This window comes from Neoarius graeffei, chromosome 11 (genome assembly GCF_027579695.1).
Source record: "Neoarius graeffei isolate fNeoGra1 chromosome 11, fNeoGra1.pri, whole genome shotgun sequence".
NCBI lineage: Eukaryota > Metazoa > Chordata > Actinopteri > Siluriformes > Ariidae > Neoarius > Neoarius graeffei.
Genome location: NC_083579.1, coordinates 44343954 through 44365733, shown reverse-complemented (window position 1 = coordinate 44365733; position 21780 = coordinate 44343954). Strand labels below are relative to the sequence as shown.

The 21780-nt window shown below is 40.6% G+C and overlaps 1 protein-coding gene across 3 annotated transcripts in view; it reads right to left on the bottom strand.

Moving 5' to 3' along the window:
- Nucleotides 1-21780, bottom strand: part of cep170ba (centrosomal protein 170Ba) — a 71105-nt gene that overhangs the window by 12562 nt on the left and 36763 nt on the right. For 2 of the 3 annotated variants that reach the window (XM_060933975.1, XM_060933977.1), the window contains exons 7-10: nucleotides 10781-10894; nucleotides 9376-9840; nucleotides 3512-4377; nucleotides 5-134 (exon numbers count right to left, since the gene is read on the bottom strand). In XM_060933975.1, the coding sequence (XP_060789958.1) occupies nucleotides 5-134; nucleotides 3512-4377; nucleotides 9376-9840; nucleotides 10781-10894 (1575 nt within the window). The remainder of the gene's footprint in view (nucleotides 1-4; nucleotides 135-3511; nucleotides 4378-9375; nucleotides 9841-10780; nucleotides 10895-21780) is intronic. The other variant, XM_060933976.1, reaches the window with a different exon arrangement.

The window sequence follows — 21780 nt, the reverse complement described above, 5'->3', positions numbered from 1 at the left end:
CTACCTGAAAGATCCATCTGTGCAGAAATGTCGCTCTGTCCTGAAACTGGACCAGAGTCTGAATAGCTGTCAGCCAAACTCGCCCAACGTGAAACCCATTTAGTGTCCCCAGTAGTCAATACCACTGACCCTACCTGTGAAGCGGGGGTAAAATTAGATGCCACTACACATTCATAGCCAGTAAAACATGATAATTTCTAACTGATTTGTATTTACATCAAGGTCAGGCAGCCTAAATTGATTTGAATCAAAAATAAATATTGACGCAAGACTGATTTAAATCACCATGTTCACTACACACTGTCAGTAAATAGATGCCAACATGAAAGTATCTGTCCTCTGATTTGTGTCACCAATCACCAAATAACCTGCATGAAAGAAAGGAAAGACTACCACCAAATCACAGAAATTGCTTCGAGAGGATCCCAGAAGAAAATTAAAGTAAATGCTGCTCCAAAAAGCAATAACGAAGGCCAAGCACCAGATGATAATCATGCCGTGTTATATTAGCCATCCATTATCCATAACTGCTCATCCTGTGCAGGGCTGCAGGCAAGCTGGAGCCTATCCCAGCTGACTACGGGCGAAAGGCGGGGTACACTCTGGACAAGTCGCCAGGTCATCACAGGGCTGACACATAGACACAGACAACCATTCACACTCACATTCACACCTACGCTCAATTTAGAGTCACCAGTTAACCTAACCTGCATGTCTTTGGACTGTGGGGGAAACCGGAGCACCCGGAGAAAACCCACGCGGACACGGGGAGAACATGCAAACTCCACACAGAGACGCCCCCGTCGGCCACTGGGTTCGAACCCAGGACCTCCTTGCTGTGAGGCAACAGTGCTAACCACTACACCATTGTGCCGCCCTGTTATATTATCAATTTTGATAATAACTGCACATATTCTAACTACCCCCCCCCCAAAAAAAGGAACGGTGCTGAGACCCTTGCCTCCTCATACCATTACCTCTACAAAGTAATCAGGAAAAAAAACGTAAAGTTAATTTTTTTCCCCCCCAATGAAAACACCACACTTGATAAATCTGTCAGTGTTGGTGTCTTACTGGGTTAATAATGGGATAATTCCCAAGAGGGCAGACTAAGAAAAACTGAAAGTTAGGCAGATTCCACTTTAAACTTCTAATTCAAAATATAGGTCACTTAATTTATATCATCATATGAAGATTCAAATATATTTACAGAGAAGGGAGGGAAAGGGAAAAAACCCTACATAATTGATGCTTGGCCCCCTTGAAATGTGAAGAGAAAAAAAAGAAAAAAAATATCAGTGGGAGGTTAGGTCAATGACTGATTAGGTTTTTGACAGACGGACCCATATAATTAAAGGGGAACTGAAGTCATTTTTAAACTTGCTTTATTTCTTAATTAACGTGGTGTTCAATTACGTTTTCGGTTTTAGTAACCTTATATCGTGACTAATTGCAATTAGTCGACAATACAATATTATACTTATCGGCCTATTCGGTTTTCAGCCATGTCGAATTAAGTTCGTTTGGTCCACGGCAGGCGTCGCTTATCCGCGCGATCTTCACGAGACTTGTGCGAGACTTCAAAATGTGAAGTGTCAGCCAGGTGTCAGTGCCACTATTTTGAAAACTCTTTTCCAAACGAAATATTGCACAAAAACGAGTTTACATAATGATTACTGCCTACTTTTTTCAAACTTTCCTGATTGCTATCAAAACAAACAAAACTTCTGGCTTGACTACGTCAGCATTTGAAAGAGGGCGCGCGCGTCTTTTGACAACGTTGGTCACTTTGATTTCCGCTGTACGTTTTACTTCCATCCTACGATGTCTCGCACAGGTCTCAACGAAGCTCGTTTACGGCCGTTGCTTTGAAATATGGACTGATGTATTACAGAGCACATTTCAAACACTCATAACTTGCTATCAAAAATGCATTCCTATATTTAATAAAATGAGATAAACAGAATTTTGATGATATAAAAAAAAATTGCCTTCAGTTCTCCTTTAATATTTGAAGCCCAGGTGTAAGGTTACCTGTGCTGGACCCATGTCTGGGTCCCTACAGCCTGGGTTATGACCCAGTGTTGGGCCAGGACTATTCTCACTAAGTGGAAGGCTATCCTGGGCCTCCCTGTCACCCTCTACAGACCTACACACTGATGCTGCTGAAGGCTGACTGCTGTGCTCAGGGCACTCAAGAACACCAAACACCTGTCAGGAACAAAGGATGTGTGAGCTGCCAAGGGCTGGCAAAAGATTTGACGGGCAGAACAAAATATATAATTTGACATAACTATGACGGATAATAACGTCAGTCAAATAGATCAATTTAAATGGGTTACAGTGCAGACATACCACTGACCTCAGATCTGCTTTAGAACTAGAAGTAGTGCCAGCTGTCTACAAAAACTCCGAATCAATTATTTGATAATTGGAAAAAAATGAAAATGAATCAAAATACCACAAGCTCATTGGACCCAACATACCTAGCAGAACTTAACTATTTTATTTGTAGGTTTTTAAATGTTAAGTGTTTAAATGCCTGCTCTGAGACCCTGAAACTGAAAAATTCACCATGATCACCTGAATACTTTGAAGAAAAAAAAAAAAAATCTTTAGGCAACCATATCCCTAGTTAAGAAAAACATATGAAACACTCAACCTGAACCATTAACGGAAATTCTCTTTATTCATCGATTTCATAATTTCAAAAATGTTATTAAAAAGTCCTCACATGCTTGTACTGGTGATCATTTCAAAACACTCAGTAATGTTTGACTTTATAGCACACGGTTGAGGAAGGGGATAGGTTCCCTTTTGAGTCTGGTTCCTCTCTAGGTTTCTTCCTCATGTCATTTCAGCAAGTCACTGCTTGTTAGGGATCCAAATCTATATCTGGATTTTTGTAAAACCGCTTTGTGACAATGTCCATTGTTAAAAGCGCTATATAAATAATTTTTTTAATAAACTGAACAAGCATGTCTGCTGGACTTTTATTCCCAATATATTATCTTCAGTTATGTACGAGATGCTAATCAAATTAAGACATTACCTATTTATTAAATATGTAATTTAGCTTGGAAACTTGGGCAAGATCAACATAAATAAATGAATGTTATTGAACATTGTAAATGTCTGGAAGCATTACCGATATGATGTCAGAGTAATAATGTCACTGTAACCCATTCTGCACGGTCAAATCACTTTTGGCAGGTTTGTTGCACTGAAAATCCGAGCGCGAGAAGAAGGAAATGCAAGTACGAGAGCACAGGCTTGTAAATGAGAATCAGTGATTTAACTGAAGCAAATCCACAAACAAGCAGGGTAAACAGAGCACGCATGCATTTTTGCCTCAAAGCAGAAGGAATTGCGTTTGTGAATGAGCTATGTGCTTAGGTTTCGAAATGTAAACTGTCACCATAATGGTCTCACCTTGTAAACAGAGAAACATTCAGAGTTGTGTGTGTCAGGTCACACATCAAACTAACCAGTGGATTCAAAAGGAATGTACCTGATCAATCATCTTACGCGCCTCCTCCACCTCTTTATCAGGTCCCTCTGTCTCAATGGTGTAGGTGCCAGCATCACTCAAGGTGTCCTCCTCTTCTTGCCTGGAACCTTTAGGGGTCTTCCCATCTGTGCAACTGGTAGACATGAATGCACGCAGGGGTTTTGAAGATTCTAGCTGTTGGGAAGGTGATAAGACAGGACTCTGATCCATGGCTGAAGGCTGAGACTGGGTAGAATTATCTGCTACTGCTGAGACCATGCTGGAAGCTTTCGAGTGTGTAGATGGAGTAGACTTCTCGGACTTAGCAGCGGAACTTGGTTTTGACCCCGTAAAAAACTCGGTCATAAAATCCAGTGCCAGTCTGGACTTGCGACCCACACTTCCAAATGGTCTTGAGGAAGCTGAGCGAGAAGAAAAGTTTGAAGTATTGGCTAAAACATCACTCTTCTCTCTTCTCAGTGATCCAGCTCTCAGAGGACCATCAGAACCTTTGAGAGGAACAGTAAACCGCTGAGTGGGCGTGTTCAGTACAGGTGAGAATGTCAAACTCTCTCCAGATTGGACTGCTCCTTTCGTCTTCTCTGTTCTTCTTTTGAGGGCCGCATGGGATTCCGCTGGAGACATGTTATTAGTAAAGGACTGAGAGCGACTCTTGTGCATGTCGTCATCAAGGAAATTGATGACAAAAGCTTGCTGAGGGTCCTTTTTAGGTTGAGTCTGATAACGTGGGGTGGAGGTCATGTGAGGTTCCTCTCTCTCTGGAGGAGTGAAAAGCTGTTGGGGAGTCAGCTCTCTTGAGAGGTCCTGAAGGTTCGAGACAGGATCTTCAGAGTCGCTTTGTGTTCCGTCCTCATGATGGTGCCCATCTAACAAAGACGGTTGCATCAGAATGATTATATACATGGTATAAAACCATATATTATATGGACACGAGTGTCTTACTGGGAAATATGCCACTCATTTTTCATACAACCTACATCCGGGACATGGAGAACCAAAACTGTGACAAATCTCTATGTGACTCATGAGGAAATCGATGCATTGTTTTGATAAATTTGGGTACTTTGTGAATGTGTCTACATAAGAAAAAGAAAATCTGATGAAAAGTTGACTTGAAAATATGAGGTTTATCTTCTTGTGTTGAAAAACTTGCATTTTTCATATGTAATACATCTCAGATCTGAGTGACATATTTAAATAATACTGGTTGGCATTGAGTGGTATATCAGATATATTCCATTGAGCTAGCATGATGTTGAACGAGTTCAATATCATGCTAGCTGAATGGAATACATCTGATAGACCATGAAAAAAACCCCATTATTATTATTATTATTATTATACATACACATTCCTTTCAGGTGTTCAATGCGTCTTTCCCTTTCAAGATTCTCTCAAAATCTTCTGTATTTAACAAAGCAAACCTGGCAGCCATGTTTGTTTACAAATTGTCATATTCGCTCGCGAGTGCGGAAGTTTTACGTCTCCAACGTGTGACATGTCGTCTTGACAACCATGAATACAGTTTACGATACATTTTATATATTTGGGTAGTGGCGTAATACACATAGGATACGTGATATACTAACAATATTGCATTTTATCAAACCAAATGAATGAAACCCACTAGAAGGAAATAGAATACGTTGTTTACCAGCTGGGAGGTCCGTATTGTGAAATACCGTGACCGAGGTCTTGAAAGTACTGAGCGAGGCCCTCTGTGCCGAGGTCAGTATTCAAGGCCAAGGTCACGGTATTTCACCATACGGACCGACCTTAAGCTGGTAAATAATATATTTATTTTTTTCTTTACCAAATTCTAACAGAAAACGAGAGCGCCCGGAAGGGAAAGCCGAGCCGAGCCGCCATTTTGAATCCTCATTCACGGCTGTAATGAAAATTGCTTCCTCCTCGGTATACAAGTGCACTTCCATGGCAGGAAAAAAAACTACATTTTGCCGCCTATGTAGTCCCCTATTTATACAAATAGGAGTCATTCAGGATTCAGCCATGTTTTTGCTCAGCATTAAGTTAGAGGTTTTTAGCTTTCTCCTGAAATTTTTTATATTTTATCTTCCTCAGGGTAGTAAAACTCACTTTCGCTGCGAAGACTGTCGCTGCGAAGACTGTCGCTATCACTATCCATGCTGTAAAATTAATGCTATTCTCTTGAGAAATGCTGACAAAAATTTAAGATTTTTGATAATCTTATAAATAAAATCTTATTAAAAAAAAAAAAAAAAAAAAGATAAATGTTGACAAAAATCGCTACTATGTTGTTGTGAATGAGCGAGTTGCCAGAGGTCCGTAACCAGGGCCCGTACCGTAGGACACGGACCCGCTCGCCAGCCAATCAGAGCGCAGGATTTGGACTGCAAAAAAAATAAAATGTTTTTATTCCATCGAAAAAGTGTCCTGTTTGGATAAATAAATTTCTGATATTTCACTCCCAGTGTTTTCCTGCTGACGAGACCCACGTTGTCAAAATGGCTGGGTCAAAATTTTAATTCTTTTGATCAACTTGCCTATTTTTTGTGGATGTGTCCATATAATAAAGAACATTACATGGTTGTGCAAAGATATGAAGTTTATCTTTGCCTGTTGAAAATATTTTTTTACTTGTTTGCTTTGCTCACTCGTGAATATGTTCACCACTTGAAGATAAATTGTGTGTGTGTGTATATATATATATATATATATATATATATATATATATATATATATATATATATATATCTTTGCGCAACCATGTAATCTTCTCCAAATTATTGACCACTGGGTTGTTCTGGTAACCCTGGACACCAAACCATATAAACCACTCATAAATGTGAGCACAAAGAGCTACTAATTCAATCCACAAAGGAGATTTTATAGGAGGTTGCAAAGGTAGCATTTGCACCCCTACTGTGGGGATTGGAACAGATTTTGTGTTTTTACAGTTTCAGTCGGTGATTATTGGGTAGTTAAACGTATTGGGTTTCCTCCTGGTGGGTAACCATTCAAAAAGAGAAGCAGGGCAGCTATCGCAGGACAAGGCAGAACATCCAGATGAGTGAATGTCCAGCTCTGGTCCATGTTTGCAGTGTTTTGTTTTGTTTTTTTTTATCTGGCCAATATGCCACTACAGAAGTTTTAGTTGTCTTAAAAAAAAAAAAAAAACCAGCACATGCAGTGCATTAACCTTTACTAAAATCAGCAGCAACATAATATGTAATGTATGCAGTGAACACTTTTTGGGTCTCCAACTTCTGATAGACTACGCTGTATCTAAATGCACAAAGTTGTTCATTACCTATATGGAGTTTTCGAAGGCGTATGACAAGGTACCACAGAATGCCCTCCTCATTATTAGCCTCTGTTGTCTAGGACGCGGTTGCATGATGATTTTAGCAATTGCATCCCTTTATTACGACAGCAGAATGGTACTCGGAGCTGCGATAATAACTGCCACGCTAAGGGGTACGGCAAGGCTCACCGACGAGTTGCTTCTTGTTTACAATGTACATAGATGAGCTTGTCAGGGACTTACACTGTACATGTCTGAATAATGGATTCCTCAAATGGATAAGTTGCTTACTGCTTATGGACGACAGTTTTATTTGCCACCACCTGAGAAGGTTGCATCAAGAAGATTAAAGTGTTGGCTGACTTTTGCAGCTGTTCCGGCATGGTTATTAACCAGTCGAAAACAAACTTCATGGTGATCAAGGGTACTGATGCAGACAGGGCACCCATACGCGTATACAACTTGAAGGTAGAAAATTGTACAACTTAGACATATTTAGAAGTCATATTTACGCAGGATGGAAAAGTAAAAAGTCATCAGTAAAAGAACATTTACCAAGTAAGCAAAAACATCTTGGTAAATTTGCAGCTTTCGTGAAGAAGAATTCTGATTTCCCATTTTGGGCGAAACAAGAAGTTTTGGATGACGCCCTATTAAGTACCACTCTGTATGGTTGAGAGCCCTGGCTGGGATCAGGCAAGAACGCAGCCCAGTCTGTATACAACACAGCCTTGAAAACTCTTCTGGGACTCCGACAGATGACACCCAATGATCTAGTTCTTTTAGAACTGGAGTACCCTTCGTTACAAGCGAAAGTGATGAACATTCAGTGAAGATTTCTGTCACGCATGTTAAATAACAAAATCGGGTTACTTGATGACCTGTTTCATACCATATCAAAGATTCATAGTGATGCTAAAAACATCTGGCGCAAGGTATCTGCAAAGTCTCCTAGATGCAGATGATCATGTGATGGCTGATACAACACGCCGCAAACATTGTCATATCGTCAGAACGGTCTCAGTATAAGACACATTGCAATTTGAACCCAGATTTATCTTCGCCAGGTACACACACACACACACACACACACACACCTCGTCTGACACTGCATAGCACAAGAGAAGAGCAACCACTAGGTTACGCCTTTCAGCTCACTGTCTTGCTGTAGAGACTGGTCGATGGATTAGAATCCCACACAATGAACGATTATGCCTTTATGGTGCAGTTCAAACTGAAGAACATATCCTTTGTAAATGCCCACTGACTGCAGATATCAGATCAGAGAACTCCGATATGCACTTTTCGAACATTCACGATTTTTTAAAAAACCCTGATAAAGTAAGAGTACGCAAGGTATGTGCGAATTCCATGAAAAGGTATTAGTCGGCTTTTTCGTGACCCCAGCGTTTTCTTTTGAGTAGTAGGGCCTAGGTTATACCTTACTGTCTAGCCTTAAAGCCAAAAACAGTAGAATTTCAAAGGTTCATATTTGTAGCCCTTGAGAGGTTTGTGTTATTTTATTTGTGCTTATTTCTAATCTTGGCTTGATTTTTTTTTTTTTTGTAAAAGCTATATTATTCATGTTTTTTTTTTTTTTTGTCCGCCCTGCTCACTGTACATATATCGGCTATTATAGCAATAAACTAATCTAATCTAATGCCAGTAGCTAAAGGTGCTTAGGAACAGTAGTGTTATCTTGCACACTTTTTTCCTTAAAAGATTTTTCCATCATTTTATAGCATATAAACAGCCACTGAAGTGAAATGTAGTCTATAGGAACAAGTATTTAATTTTAAGTATATTTTAACCTAACCTATAGTTTAACAGACAATATTTTTATACTATATTACCTTTTTAATACTGCCAAGTGGCCTAATGGTTAGCGTGTCCGTCTCTTGATCGGGTCATACCAAAGTCCATCATAAAAATGGTGCCTGCTGCCATCTGGCAAGGCAATAGAGATGCGAGCAGGGAGTCAAACTCTCGTGGTTACCAGAGGACTAGCCCCCCCACTGTAACCCTAGCTATGTAATAGGCGAGAGGCCGAGGGCTACGAAACGGAGAATGGCGCCGCCAAACACGCCATGTATGGTACGGGAAGGACTTTGACTTTTTTTTTTTTTTTAATTGCCTTTATAATCTTTTATCCATTTTGTTTGTGCAGTATGAATGACCCATTCAGTGTGTATTCTCACAGGACAGGTTCCAAATCCACCACAACCCTGACCAGGATAAAGTGCTGTCTAAATTTGAATGAATCAATTTAAAATGGATGCGTACATCAACCAACTGCCAATTTTCAGGTCTGTCTCATGACACGGAGGATGGTTGGTCACCTCAGGTGCTCCTGATGGCTTTATGTTTAGATAGCCAGAGTAGATGAAGTTACCCATAGCCTACGTTTCGTCATCTCCCCCTTGCACCCTGACTGGAAAGCGTAAAAACTCACCTACGCCCACGAGGCAGCTGTTAGTTTGCGTACTTAATACAGAATATCACAATTAACACGTCTGCATTTCCATGATTTCAGTCTGTATATGTACAAATGTTCCATTTCAGCCGTTTTAATTCTTACCTTTCAGAGCATTTTTGTTTATGGAAAGGTCGCTCTTGGTGGTGTGAAGCTCATCTGACCTGGAATTTCTTCTCATCATGCTTGGGTCAGTCTGCACCAGCCAATCAGCCACCTTGCTCTCTGATGACATCACCTCTGACAGAGTGGCGAGTGACTCCTTGCTGGGGTTCTTGCGTTGGCGGAAGGAGAATTTTGTAACATGGTCTTTGATTTTAATCTTTCCAGGAGTGCAATCATCAAACTCAATGGTGAAGGAGGCATGGCTCTGCACTACAGGGGGAGTAGGAGGCGCTTTATTGACCGTGTCTTTCGTTGGGATCACCTGGACCTCTTGCTCTGTACTTTTGGGCCTTGACTGCAATTCTTTGGCAGTAATTTCAAAGTAGCTCGCATCCCTTCGACTGGAGTAAATGGCCTTTCCTTGCTGTTCAGAGGAGAGCCCATTAGCGTCTTCCTTCTGTTTCTCTGTGAAAAGACATTATAAGCATATAGACATCAATCTCGAAACTAGCCACACTGACCTCATAGTTGTATTTTAGGTTTTAATTAGAAGATATAGACCTGGGCGAAAGCACTGCGTCTTTAGCCATCTTTGAACAGGACTGAAATTAGACAGGAATGGCCTAAATACACTCGATGGCCAAAAGTATGTGAACACTTATGTGGACCATCACATTTGTATGTGCTTTTTTGAACGTCGTTATAGATTTAGTCCCCATTTGCTGTTATATCCTCCACTCTATGAAGGCTTACCACTAGATTTTGGAACATGGATGTGGAAATTTGCCCATTCAGCCACAAGAGCATTACTGAGGTCAGATACTGATGTCTGGTGAGGAAAACTAGACTTTCTAGACAGTCACGTGCTTTCAACTTTGTGGAAACAGTTTGGGGGGGGGAGGCGCACATATGGTTTTGATGGTCAGGTGTCCACAAGCGTTTGGTCATGTAGTGCATCAATGCAGATGGCAGTAATTCCTATAGCCTAAATTGTACTTTGGGGGCATATAATATAAATGTACTGCAGACCTGGTGTTTATATTTAAAAAAAAAAAACACCACTCCTGTTTCATTGTTAAAATACATGACTGTCACACCAACTCTGCTGATATACTTACAAGATTAATCTGTGCAACCAGAGAAGGCCCATTTGGATCCTGCCTCAGAAGAAAACAATGCCCCCTCATTTTGCTGCAGCTTAGACAGCCACTAATCCATCACAAGACTGTGGTTTGCTAATAATAGCACTGTTTTTATTCAGCAAGTCTTTCTTTTCACCCCAGAATTCACCAGTGTTTTTCTAGAGAGCAGTTATTTGAGTGTAATGCACCAAAATGGACATAAGTAGGAAGTAGTAGTGCTATTACAATGCTAAAGCTTTGCTGCATCGTTAAAAGTTGCAGACCTGCATTTATGTGGTGGCTGCTTGATTCACTAGGCTCACCCTTGTGGTCTTCATCAACGTCACCCCACCATGAGGGTTGGCCATACAAAGGAGTGGGCTTGAAGACTGGCGGCTCTGTGAGTGACACACAGAAGAGAGATAAAGAAAGGACCATGGACATATATAGAACCCTTAAACATGGAGGTTAAATCAATAACTTATTTCAACCTGTAAAGCTTGTAGCTCAACAGTTTCACCATTTGCAATAGAGTCCTCTTTATTAAAACATTAAAAGGGGGGGGGGGGGGGGGGGGGGGTGTGTGCTCTGAGAGCACAAGATCACCCGCTGGCAACTATGCCATAACTCTGGTAAAACGCGACTGAATTAAACGAAATTGCAATACGCGTATTAACGACATAGAACAAAGAATCCTGCCAAGTTTCATGAAATTCCTCCAAACATTGTGAGAGGAGTTGATTTCAGAAGGTGAGCACCCTTTTCCTGGGACAGACGGACATCGCCAAGACATAATCCCCCTCCGGGCCTTTCAGCCAGCGGGGGATAAAAAAAAGGAAAAAAAAATGCTTCCATTTACTCCAGGTCAAGTGACTCAAATGCAAAAAAAAAAAGTTTCCATTTCAATTTTGCCAAATATTGATATATCAAATCATCTGAAAAACCATCTCAGGCAAGAATTTTTATTCTGAGATATCCGAGTCCTCCCCAAACATGTACATGTTTTTTTAAGTTTGCAATTTCAAATTGTGCATTAAGCAGGTTAACAGAACACGGCTAGTGACATCTGTATACACACAAGCAGGGACAACATTAACGTAGCTAAACGATAAGAAGCTACAGCAAATATCCAAATGCTGCTCAGACCCACACTGCACTGGCACCCTGCCTGACCAAGTTTAAAACAGAATGACATAGCACTCGATTCACCCTGTGGAATCCTCTCTGGTGAAATCAGCTACACAAAAAGACACAGCCTGTTGTCCATCACAGCTGAAGTGACAGGCAGAGTTATCGAAAGCAGCAAATCACAGCGAGACGGTTATGTAGCATGAGCAGGACGGCGTTCTACGCAGACAAAGTCCAAGTGGTTCATCAATATAAATATCACCAGTTTTAAATATTACTTTTTCATTTTCTGTAAGCAGATACCATAGAGTTTTTTTTTTTTTACATGGAACAACGAGCTTGCATTTGTCATTCATAACTGAAGCGGGGTATGTACGCAATCCAGTGCTACTACTTGGGTAGGGCAGAGCAGAGCTGGGCAACACCCAAGTGTGAGTCAGCACTGCGTCTTATCCCACTAAAACTGCTGTGGCCTGGCAAGAGACACTAGGAGTAATTTTTGCCAGGCTACAAGGCCACAACATATCCTATTAAACATGGATGTGAAATCATTGAGCTAACTTTCGGTCGACATAAAAGCAAGTTCAGGTTCGAAGCCAAGATTAAACGCTTGAGAAAGACAAGCCCTGCAGTAAACTTTCTAAAACCCCAGTTGAATTTATATGGCAGTTTGGGAAAACCCATGTCTTTGTGGCATCAAGAAAAGACAAACAAGGTCCAAAAGTGTTTTTTTTTTCTTCCTGAATATGCTTTGACACCTGAACTTTCAGAAACCATGAATACATTTCACCAGTACAACACAGAAATGCTTTGCTGATCATTACAAAAAGCCTGCCTAAAGCTGTCAAATCCTTGCTAGTTTAAAGAGACCAACTCACCTTTCCCAGTTCATCGCTTTTGTTTTGAAATCATGTGACCACTACTCTACTAGTTCTCTGTGCACTAAAACCTCTGCAAATTGACTGCTAGTGATCCTCAAATCCTCTCTCAAACTTTTTCCTTCCTCCATGTGGAAGTTTTGAATTGAATATGCCTAATATTTTCTTTGTTTCTTGGCCACCCGCGAGACATCCGAGGCCGGTTCTGGTCCATTACTGTACTAGAATGGACTGGTCAAAAGAATGTAAAATATATATCTACTTTGACAAAATATGTTCAGTTTCACAATCTAGGGTTTTGGAGGTCACCACATTGTTGTGGATTGTTTTTCAAACAGAGGACCGCGTGTGCTTTTCTCACAAAGTCAATGTGCTTTACTAACAAAACAGAAACATCTAAACCATTCCAAATCAGATGCTGGTTGTCTAAAATGCTCCTGTACTGCAATTGAAATGAAATCTAAATGGGGCCAGAATTTTAGGACAGACTTTAAAATGCTACAACTTTACTTCTAGTTGAGATGTAATAAGGCCACACCAATTCATTCAATTAGTTGGTTCTTGGAATCGCCGCTTGAAGAAAATAAAAAAAATAATAATAAAATAAAATCGAAATCAAACTCCAACCAACAGAAAAGGTCATGTGATGTGGAAAACCAATCAAATCACCCCTTTCACGTTCGATAAAGACTTGTGGAAGAAACATGCCTGTGGAGCGAACAGAAGCGTAAAATCTTTGACAGGTGTGTTGAAATTCTGTTTACTGGTTTGCCTGTATTGTTTGGTCTATTTCCACCGCTAATTTTACCATCAGAGCATTTTTTTTTTATTTTATTTTTATTTCGCCCGCTCGCTTCATATTTTTCCTGAAAAAATCCGAGAACCAACTAATTAAATTGGTGTGGCCTAAATAAATAAATAAATTAATTAATTAATTAAAACAAACAAATACATTTTCCCCTCCTCAGGTCAACATAGTCTATAGGTTTCCAATGTTCAAATATTAGAAATGGCAAAATTACACCATGTGAGGGGTTTTCCCAGGACGCCACAAACACGATGACCGTTCTCACAAAATGGGGACACACACACACCTCTCATTCTTCCAAAAGCTATGGATTATGACAGGAGTGTTATTATTGCTTCCTAATACTAATCCTAATGCCTGATCAAGAAAAGTACTGGACACAGTTTAATACAAAACCCGTCTGGAACTGTTTTACTGCACCGTGATGTCTTGAAGGCTGGGAGTAGTGATGTCCTGCACAAACTCCTGGAGGTTCACAGTGTATACACTTCGTGAAGTGTACTCTTCATGAAGAGCATGTCTACATTCTAAACAGAATTATTCACAAACCTATTCAATGTTGTAAAAACCTAAAATATATTAAAAAAAAAAAAAAAGAGGGCTAAAAATGTGCACTATGAAAGCAGAATCCCATTCTTAACTACAGAACACTAAAATAATTAAAGGATGAAGAGGAAGGAAGGATGGATATGGGAGACTTGGGGAAAGAACCGTGAGCACTGTGTGCATAAGGTTCTCTCATTATGTACTCGATAGGAAAATACAGTGGTTTTTGGCTCAGCCTTTGGCTGAAGCCGATAGAGGTACCTGTCTGTATGTCACGGGCGATTGCTCTAAGACAACGAGGGAGGCTCAGCCTCCTCCAAGAATGACGAACATCGTGTAGGATGAATTGCGCTAGGCTTATGTTATAGCCGACCTTATAACATTGCTATTTCAGATCCAGAATCATAGAAATATATGTGCTCAACCCACTACAGTGCGAAATCATTCCCTTATAACTTTAATGTGTGCGTGAGTTTTTCCCCCTCATGACAGCGCGATGCAGCCCAGCCTCAGTGGACTTCAATGGCATTTGGGAGCTCTGCGCTTTTCAATCTCAAAATGCAAGCAGTGTTGCCAGATACTGCTGACGTTTTCCAGCCCAAAATATGTTCAAAACCCACCAAAATGCACTTAAAACTGCCCAATCTGGCAACACTGAATGCAAGACGATTATTGGACAAATACTGCGAAAACGCCCGCCCACGGAGTCTCACGGACTCCCAGCCTCAGTGGACTTCAATGGCATGTGGGAGCTCTGCGCTTTTCAATCTCAAAATGGGCAATTCCATGTAAATGTCAACCTCACCATGCAAAAATAAAGCAACATGTAATACATCAAAACCACTCCCAGAGATATCACCTAGGCCTGTATTTTACAGATGTGAATAAGTTGAACCAATTTGTAACCAACCTAATATGTCACTGTCAGTCTTTCTTTCTTATAATGTAAAACCCAAGCTAAAATCAACTTTGATCATGTACAATTCTATATTATTGCCACAAGCCACAGAAATGTATGCTAAAATCCAAAAAACAGCAAAACAATAGCCATCCTAAATATTATTTAAGAACTTTGATAGTTTTAGCTGATATTTAGAGAGTTTTTCAAAGGGTTATGGTGGTTAAATTGCTGATTTTCTAAACATATGCCATGAGATGATTATTGGACAAATACTGCGAAAACGCCCGCCTACGGACTCCGAGCCTCACATGGGAGGGACATGGCAGTTTCCGCGAGGAGACTGGTGATTGGTGAAAGCGGCCGGATATTTTCTTTGATTGACAGCTCGTTTCAACAGGCAGCGGTGAATCTCAGTTCAGTCCCATGCGGATTCGCAAGTGCTGTGGTGTATTGTAAGAGATCAGCTTACATTTCGATTTCATTCATTACATACGGTTTCTACCAGCTTTTTTAGTTTGTATATATTTTCATTGTAAATAAAGTGTAAATATAGTGTTGTCAAGTTTGCTATCTTAGTTCCAGAAATTTTGTTTACTTGAGTGACTGAACTTGAACTTGAGGGGGCTAGTCAGCTAGCAAGAAAGCTGCGCACAGATGCCAAGCATTGCTGATTTAATTTTGGCGAAGCCATTTGCCAGTCTTCCTTTCGAGGAAAAAATTTAAATTAAAGAGCAGGGTAGACCAACGCCTCAAATTGACTTGGTGAAAAAGGTAGGGAATAATACTCGTTCCTTTCAGCTCTCCTGGTACGAGAAAGTGAATTGACTAACAGCAAGTGACCCACATCAACAACAGTAAATAGGCTACTTTAGTAATATGTCATGGATGGACCAAAAATATAGAATCTATTTAAAATGTTTATGCTGAGTATATTATATTGGAATATATATTTTTCTGGATATGAATTAAACACAGCTACAATTTGGAAAACATTTTTAAACAAAAACACAGCCGAGAACATTTCACACTACAGACCTGGATTAAAATTGAAGGGTTATCAAAATTGTCAATAAAACATTTCTCAGTCAAAATAAGTAAAATATAGGGAAAGTGTCATTGAATGAAATGTGTGGCACCCAGCTCTACTGCTGAGGTTCCTGACAAAGAGCTGCTTTCAATAATGATCAATTTTTAAACAACATGCCACAATTTTAAAATATAAAATGTTAAAATATAACACCCCCCCCAACACCACCATCATGTATATTGGACAGTAGGCTAATGGGCCAAAAGAACCTGTTATTTCACAGTTTGTGACGCTGCCAACAATCAGCCAGATCAGAGGCAAGAGTATGGACAAAATTGATGTTTTTTCTTTTAAAATCTGGAAATATCGTAACCGACCAGCCTCCCCTGTTTGAAAGACTACCAGCCGCCACTGCTGTATGTGTATATTAAGCCAGAGTTCAAGCGTGTTTAAGAATGCAAGATGGTCACTGGCATGCCAGTCTCCGGTAGTGATTCCACAGCCGCGGTGTGGCACCACTGTGTACGGACTATGTAAGTGCCACGTTATATAACCTCAGTTCACAATGTAATCCTCCACGGCCAAGCAGTCTAAAGCGCTGTCTAGGAAAGGAACAGAATTTGCAACGTCGGTTTGAATCCTGGCGTTGATGCAAAAGGCTGAGCTCAGGCCTGCACAGGTCTCTAGTTCTTTATTTTTATTAATTAAAAGACACTTCGTGTCTTAAAGTAATGATGGATGTCATTTCTCTTTACTTAGTAGAGCACTTCTTGACTTGATATGGATTACTACAGTTGTGAAATAGGGCCATTTACTGTATTTTTATTATTTAATATTTACCGTGATGATCTCAAACGCATTAAGAAGGCAAGAAATTAAATTGCACTAATTAACTTGACGAGGCACACCTGTTAAAACGCCTAGAGAAATGTGCCCCCTTCTTCCTTGGATAATAATAGTACAAGTCTGAAATCTTAATAGAAACCCACATCATAAATGTCGAGAACATTCAGAATTTATTGAGCTTAAATTTCCCGCCAAGGGAATCCCAGTACCAACGTCGCCATTGTTAGCTGGCTTTCGCGGGACGTCACGAGCGAGTGGTTTTACTGGCAGTTTTTCCACTGTAGCTTCGGTCCAACTCTCTGCTAGATTACATTCATTTTGACGGAAACTCACGACAGAACACGACGTAGAAAGAGAGACAAATCATTAAATTACAATCTACGACTGTTATGGTGGGGGGGGGGGTGCCCGGAAAGCAATGCATCGTTGTTGGGTGCAGGAACACAAATGCCGTGGAGGGAGTAGCCCTGCTCCTTTTCCCGAAAGATAAATCAGTAATTAGTCAAGACTTTGCTACAATGAACTTCAAAGCATTTTGTTTCTAACATATTGTAATACTACTAACTTGAGGAATGCATCTTCAACTTCCAGTCATCCAAACGCCTTAAAGTGCGGAGGTGAGCTCGCGCCGGGGCGAATAACATCCCGAGGCGCGGTCCTAGGGGCCGTGCCCGTGCTGGTTTGTGAGAGCATGGTGAAAGGGAGGTGCCTGCGAAATTTCGCCTCACTGTGAGCTTCCCTAACTGAGTTATGAATTTTTAAAGTCCGCCTGGATTATTGAATCATATGGAAACTCAATGCATGGAGTAGAGCTCACGCCGGGGTGAATAACGTCCCGAGGTGCGGTCCTACCAGTCCATGCCCATGCTGGTTTGTAGGGGATCGTGTAGAGGGAGGTACCTGCAAAATTCGGCTTCACTGGGACCTCCGGTGGCCGAGTTATGAGCATTTAAAGGCCGGCTGAAGCCGTGGATCAAATCGAAACTTAAAGGAGATATGCAGAACCATGGCCTCACTTTTTGTTTATAAATGCCTTGAGACCTCAAGAATGGCATAGGAACAGTTTTAAGTGTTAACAATAAATCTAATACAGTAATTTTTTACGATTAAAATGATTCATATAGGTAGCGGTCTGAGTGAATGACCTTGACGTCACAGCAGGAAGTCTATCGGTCTCATCGCCATTTCCGCTATACTAAAACACAGAGCTGACTGCAACTCTGATCCTCCATTTTGAGCTAATTTATCGCCATGCCACGTAGATGTGTTGCTGGTGGGTGCAGCAACATGACAGAAGGTGGATTTACGTTGCATTCATGGCCCAAGAATGTTGAAACTGCAAAGATTTTGATGCATTTTATGAGAAATTCATGGGCCCATTTTACTGATGACTCATACGAAACCTCTGATCTGTTGAGGAGCATTGACCATAAGCCTGTATTGAAACAGGGTGCAGTACCAGCAATTAAAGGAAAAGAAAACGACAAGAAAAGGAAAGTAAGTTCAGTTGCACCAGTTCTCCCAGAGCGTGAGCCGAGCAGTAATGGTGGAGTACTTAGTATGGAGAAAATGGAGAATAAGTGGACCAGTTGGCAGATTTCTCCGCTGGATATGCTTGCCTCAGCAGCAATATCTTGCCCTTACGTGGAAGAAGTGAATGCCCAAAGAACTGAAAGTCAGACTGTTTCAAAACAATTGGCCACAAGATCGGCCTTCAAGAAGCGAGAACACAGACGGGTAAGCTCCGACTCTCATCATTTGGATACAAAACAATACCACTCGTTGTTTACCTGCATTTAGATTAATACATGTAACTTGTATTGTGTGTTTTAAGTACAAGATTTATTTAATTTGCTTCAGAATGTGATCGTCTCAGTTCATCTGATTATTTAATTAGCCTTTTACGTTTTATCAGTGAAAATACATGCATGTACATGTATGTTGCCCAAGTTATAACACCTCTCCTGTTTTAATGAGAGTCACATGAGACGGTCAGTTCAATTCCATCCGATTCTCTAGACAGCTTTGTTCTCTAGCTTTATTTCGTATGGTGGGGGCCTCCGTAGCCGACATGTTATTATCGGATTCACTTTCCGATGGTTCGAACTGATACGGTTCTACGTGTATAGCAGTAGCATGTACACAAACTCCAATTTCAGGACCATCACAGTCAGATGCATTACTATCTGAGGGACCCGAAAAATCTCCAATAAATCCGAACGAAGAGGCCATTGCAACCACTCTCGCCTGCAGAGTCTGGCTTTGGTCTATAGCTGTCAAAGGCCTCGGCCTTCAAACCGGTCACCGCTGTGACGTCACTCACTCAGGGCTGGCTGGCTCAACGGGGCAGCTCGAATACCAACTTTGTGGTTGATCTTAACTCTCAAAAATATATTTTTTATTCCCATTTATGCAGCATACAAGAGTCAAGGATGGAGATATTATCCACTCAGAAACGTATTTAAAAATAAAAAGGTTCTTCGTCTCTCCTTTAAAGTTCAGCACTGTCACTGACCCCGCTCTCATCGGACGATTCTGGCTCGAATCAGTACGGTTTGATACCTCTCTCTTCTCCCCTATCGCTGGCCACTTCTTCTTCTGTCAGTACATCGTCATCAACTTGAACTGACGAAAAACTACTAAAACTTAGTCCCCCCACTAAATTCCTGCTCGCTTTGGTTGCTCATGGCCGACGCACACTCGTGACGTCACGCGGCTCCCGTCTGCTACTTCCGGGCGGTTCTAAAAGGGTTAAATTTACTCGGTTTTTGTTTGCGAATATATCCGCTACCGTGCGGTTGAGAGAATAGTTGCCTCCATCCAGGGACTCAATAAATCTCGCTGAATTTAACTGCTATTCTGTCTTAGCACAAAAAAAAAAAATGCATTTCTCTAGGCCTTTAAATGAAAAGCATTCCAGGTGACTACCTCATGAGGCTGGTTAAGAGAATGCCAAGTGTGCAAATTGTCAAGGTAAACTGTGTCTACATTGAAGAATCTAAAATTTAAAAAAAAAAAGTTTAACACTTGTTTACTACATAATTCCATATATTTTATTTCATAGTGTTGATGTCTTCAGTATAGTTCTACAAATGTAGAAAACAGTCAAAAATACAGAAAAACCTATGAATTAGAAGGGATGTCTATACTTTTGACTGGTACTGCACATTCTGTACTGTTGACTCATGCGGAACACCTGACCACCATTTCGTCTCCCTTTGCTGTTCTAATAACCTTCACTCTTCTGTGAAGGCTTTCCGCTACAATCTGGAGCATGGATGTAGGGATTTGTGTTCATTCAGCCACAAGAGGTCAGGCACTGATGCCAGGTCAGGAGGCCTGGGGTGCAGCCGGCATTACAATTCATTCCAAAGATGTTCAGCGGGGTCAAAGTCAGGGCTTTACGCAGACAACTCAAGTTCTTCCACTCCAACTGTGGCAAACCACATACTTTTGGCCATATAGCGCGTCTTAATATTCCACAAGATTTCACTGAACGGACAGCTTTCTTAAGAATATGCAACATTCTTGTAATGTCCATCGCATAATGCAACAACATACTGTAACACACACCTAACACACCATATACTGAAATGACTGTATACAGGAGTTAAAGGAAAGACAACTTCACCAGGTTTTGAACATGGACACCAAGGACACTCTGGATAAATTCCATCACACTAACAAGATCAGAGACTGTGGCGTGGTGTGTGGTTTCACAGATTAACAGTAATCGTCTCACCTGATCAGGAAAACAGCCAGCAGTCACAAATCCAAATCCATTCCCATAGCAACTCCCTTAAAACACGGTTACACTACTCCACAATACACAGTAAGGTCACGTTCTCCTTTAGACCAGTATTCTCCGGTCACCTTTCACAGATGGAAGTGAGCATTGAGTAGCCCGCAGAGCTTCTTCCTGACCACTAGCCACAAACCTCAGAGTAACAATGCATAAGCAACCAAACTCATATGAGGCAGAGAAACAAATTATTTACAATGAGTTAATAAATAACTGGCTGTTTTTTTCAGTTTTGTTTTTTAACACAGTGAGTCGACTGAGTGTGGCAAAATAACAGTCAGGTAACATGAACTATCACCATTAACTACACACACACACACACACCTCAGTTTTACTATAATATTCAACATGTGAAATATCATCATGAACACTAAAATATCAGTTGATCTTTGTATTGAACAGAAACGTTCACATATATCTTATTTACATTCAAGTATTTTAAGAATATCATGACTATCTGTAATAAATTTTAAGCAGATGTCATTTGTACCAAAAAACTGTGGCCTATTTGCACCATATTATTTGCTATTATGATAGTCTAGTAACAAACAGGGTTAAATATTTTTGCTTAAAATAAATATATATGTTATTTACCAGCTGGGAGGTCCGTATCGTGAAATACCGTGACTGAGGTCTTGAAAGTACTGAGCGAGGCCCTCTGGGCTGAGGTCAGTATTCAAGGCCGAGGTCACGGTATTTCACCATACGGACCGACCTTAAGCTGGTAAATAATATATTTATTTTTTTCTTAACCAAATTCTAACAGAAAACGAGAGCGCCCAAAAGGGAAAACCGAGGCTAGCCGCCATTTTGAATCCTCATTCATAGCTGTAATGAAAATGGCTTCCTCCTCGGTATACAAGTGCACTTCCATGGCAGGAAAAAAGAAGAAAAAAAAACCACTACATTTTGCCGCCTATGTAGTCCCCTATTTATACAAATAGGAGTCATTCAGGATTCAGCCATGTTTTTGCTCAGCGTTAGCAAGTTAGAGGTTTTTAGCTTTCTCCTGAAATGTTTTCTTTTATTTCTTCTTCCTCAGGGTGGTAAAATTCACTTTCGCTATCCATGATGTAAAATTAATGCTATTCTCCTGAGAAATGCTGGCAAAAATTTATAAGATTTTTGATAATCTTATAAATAAATATTATTAAAAAAAAAAAGCAAAATGTTGACAAAAAATTCTACTATGTTTTTTTGTTGTTGTGAACGAGTGAGTCGCCAGAGGTCCGTAACCAGGGTCCATACCGTAGGATACGGACCCGCTCGCCAGCCAAACAGAGTGCAGGATTTGATGGAAACCGCACCGTGAAAAAAATGAGTTACTTCAGGATATTTTTTCCCCACA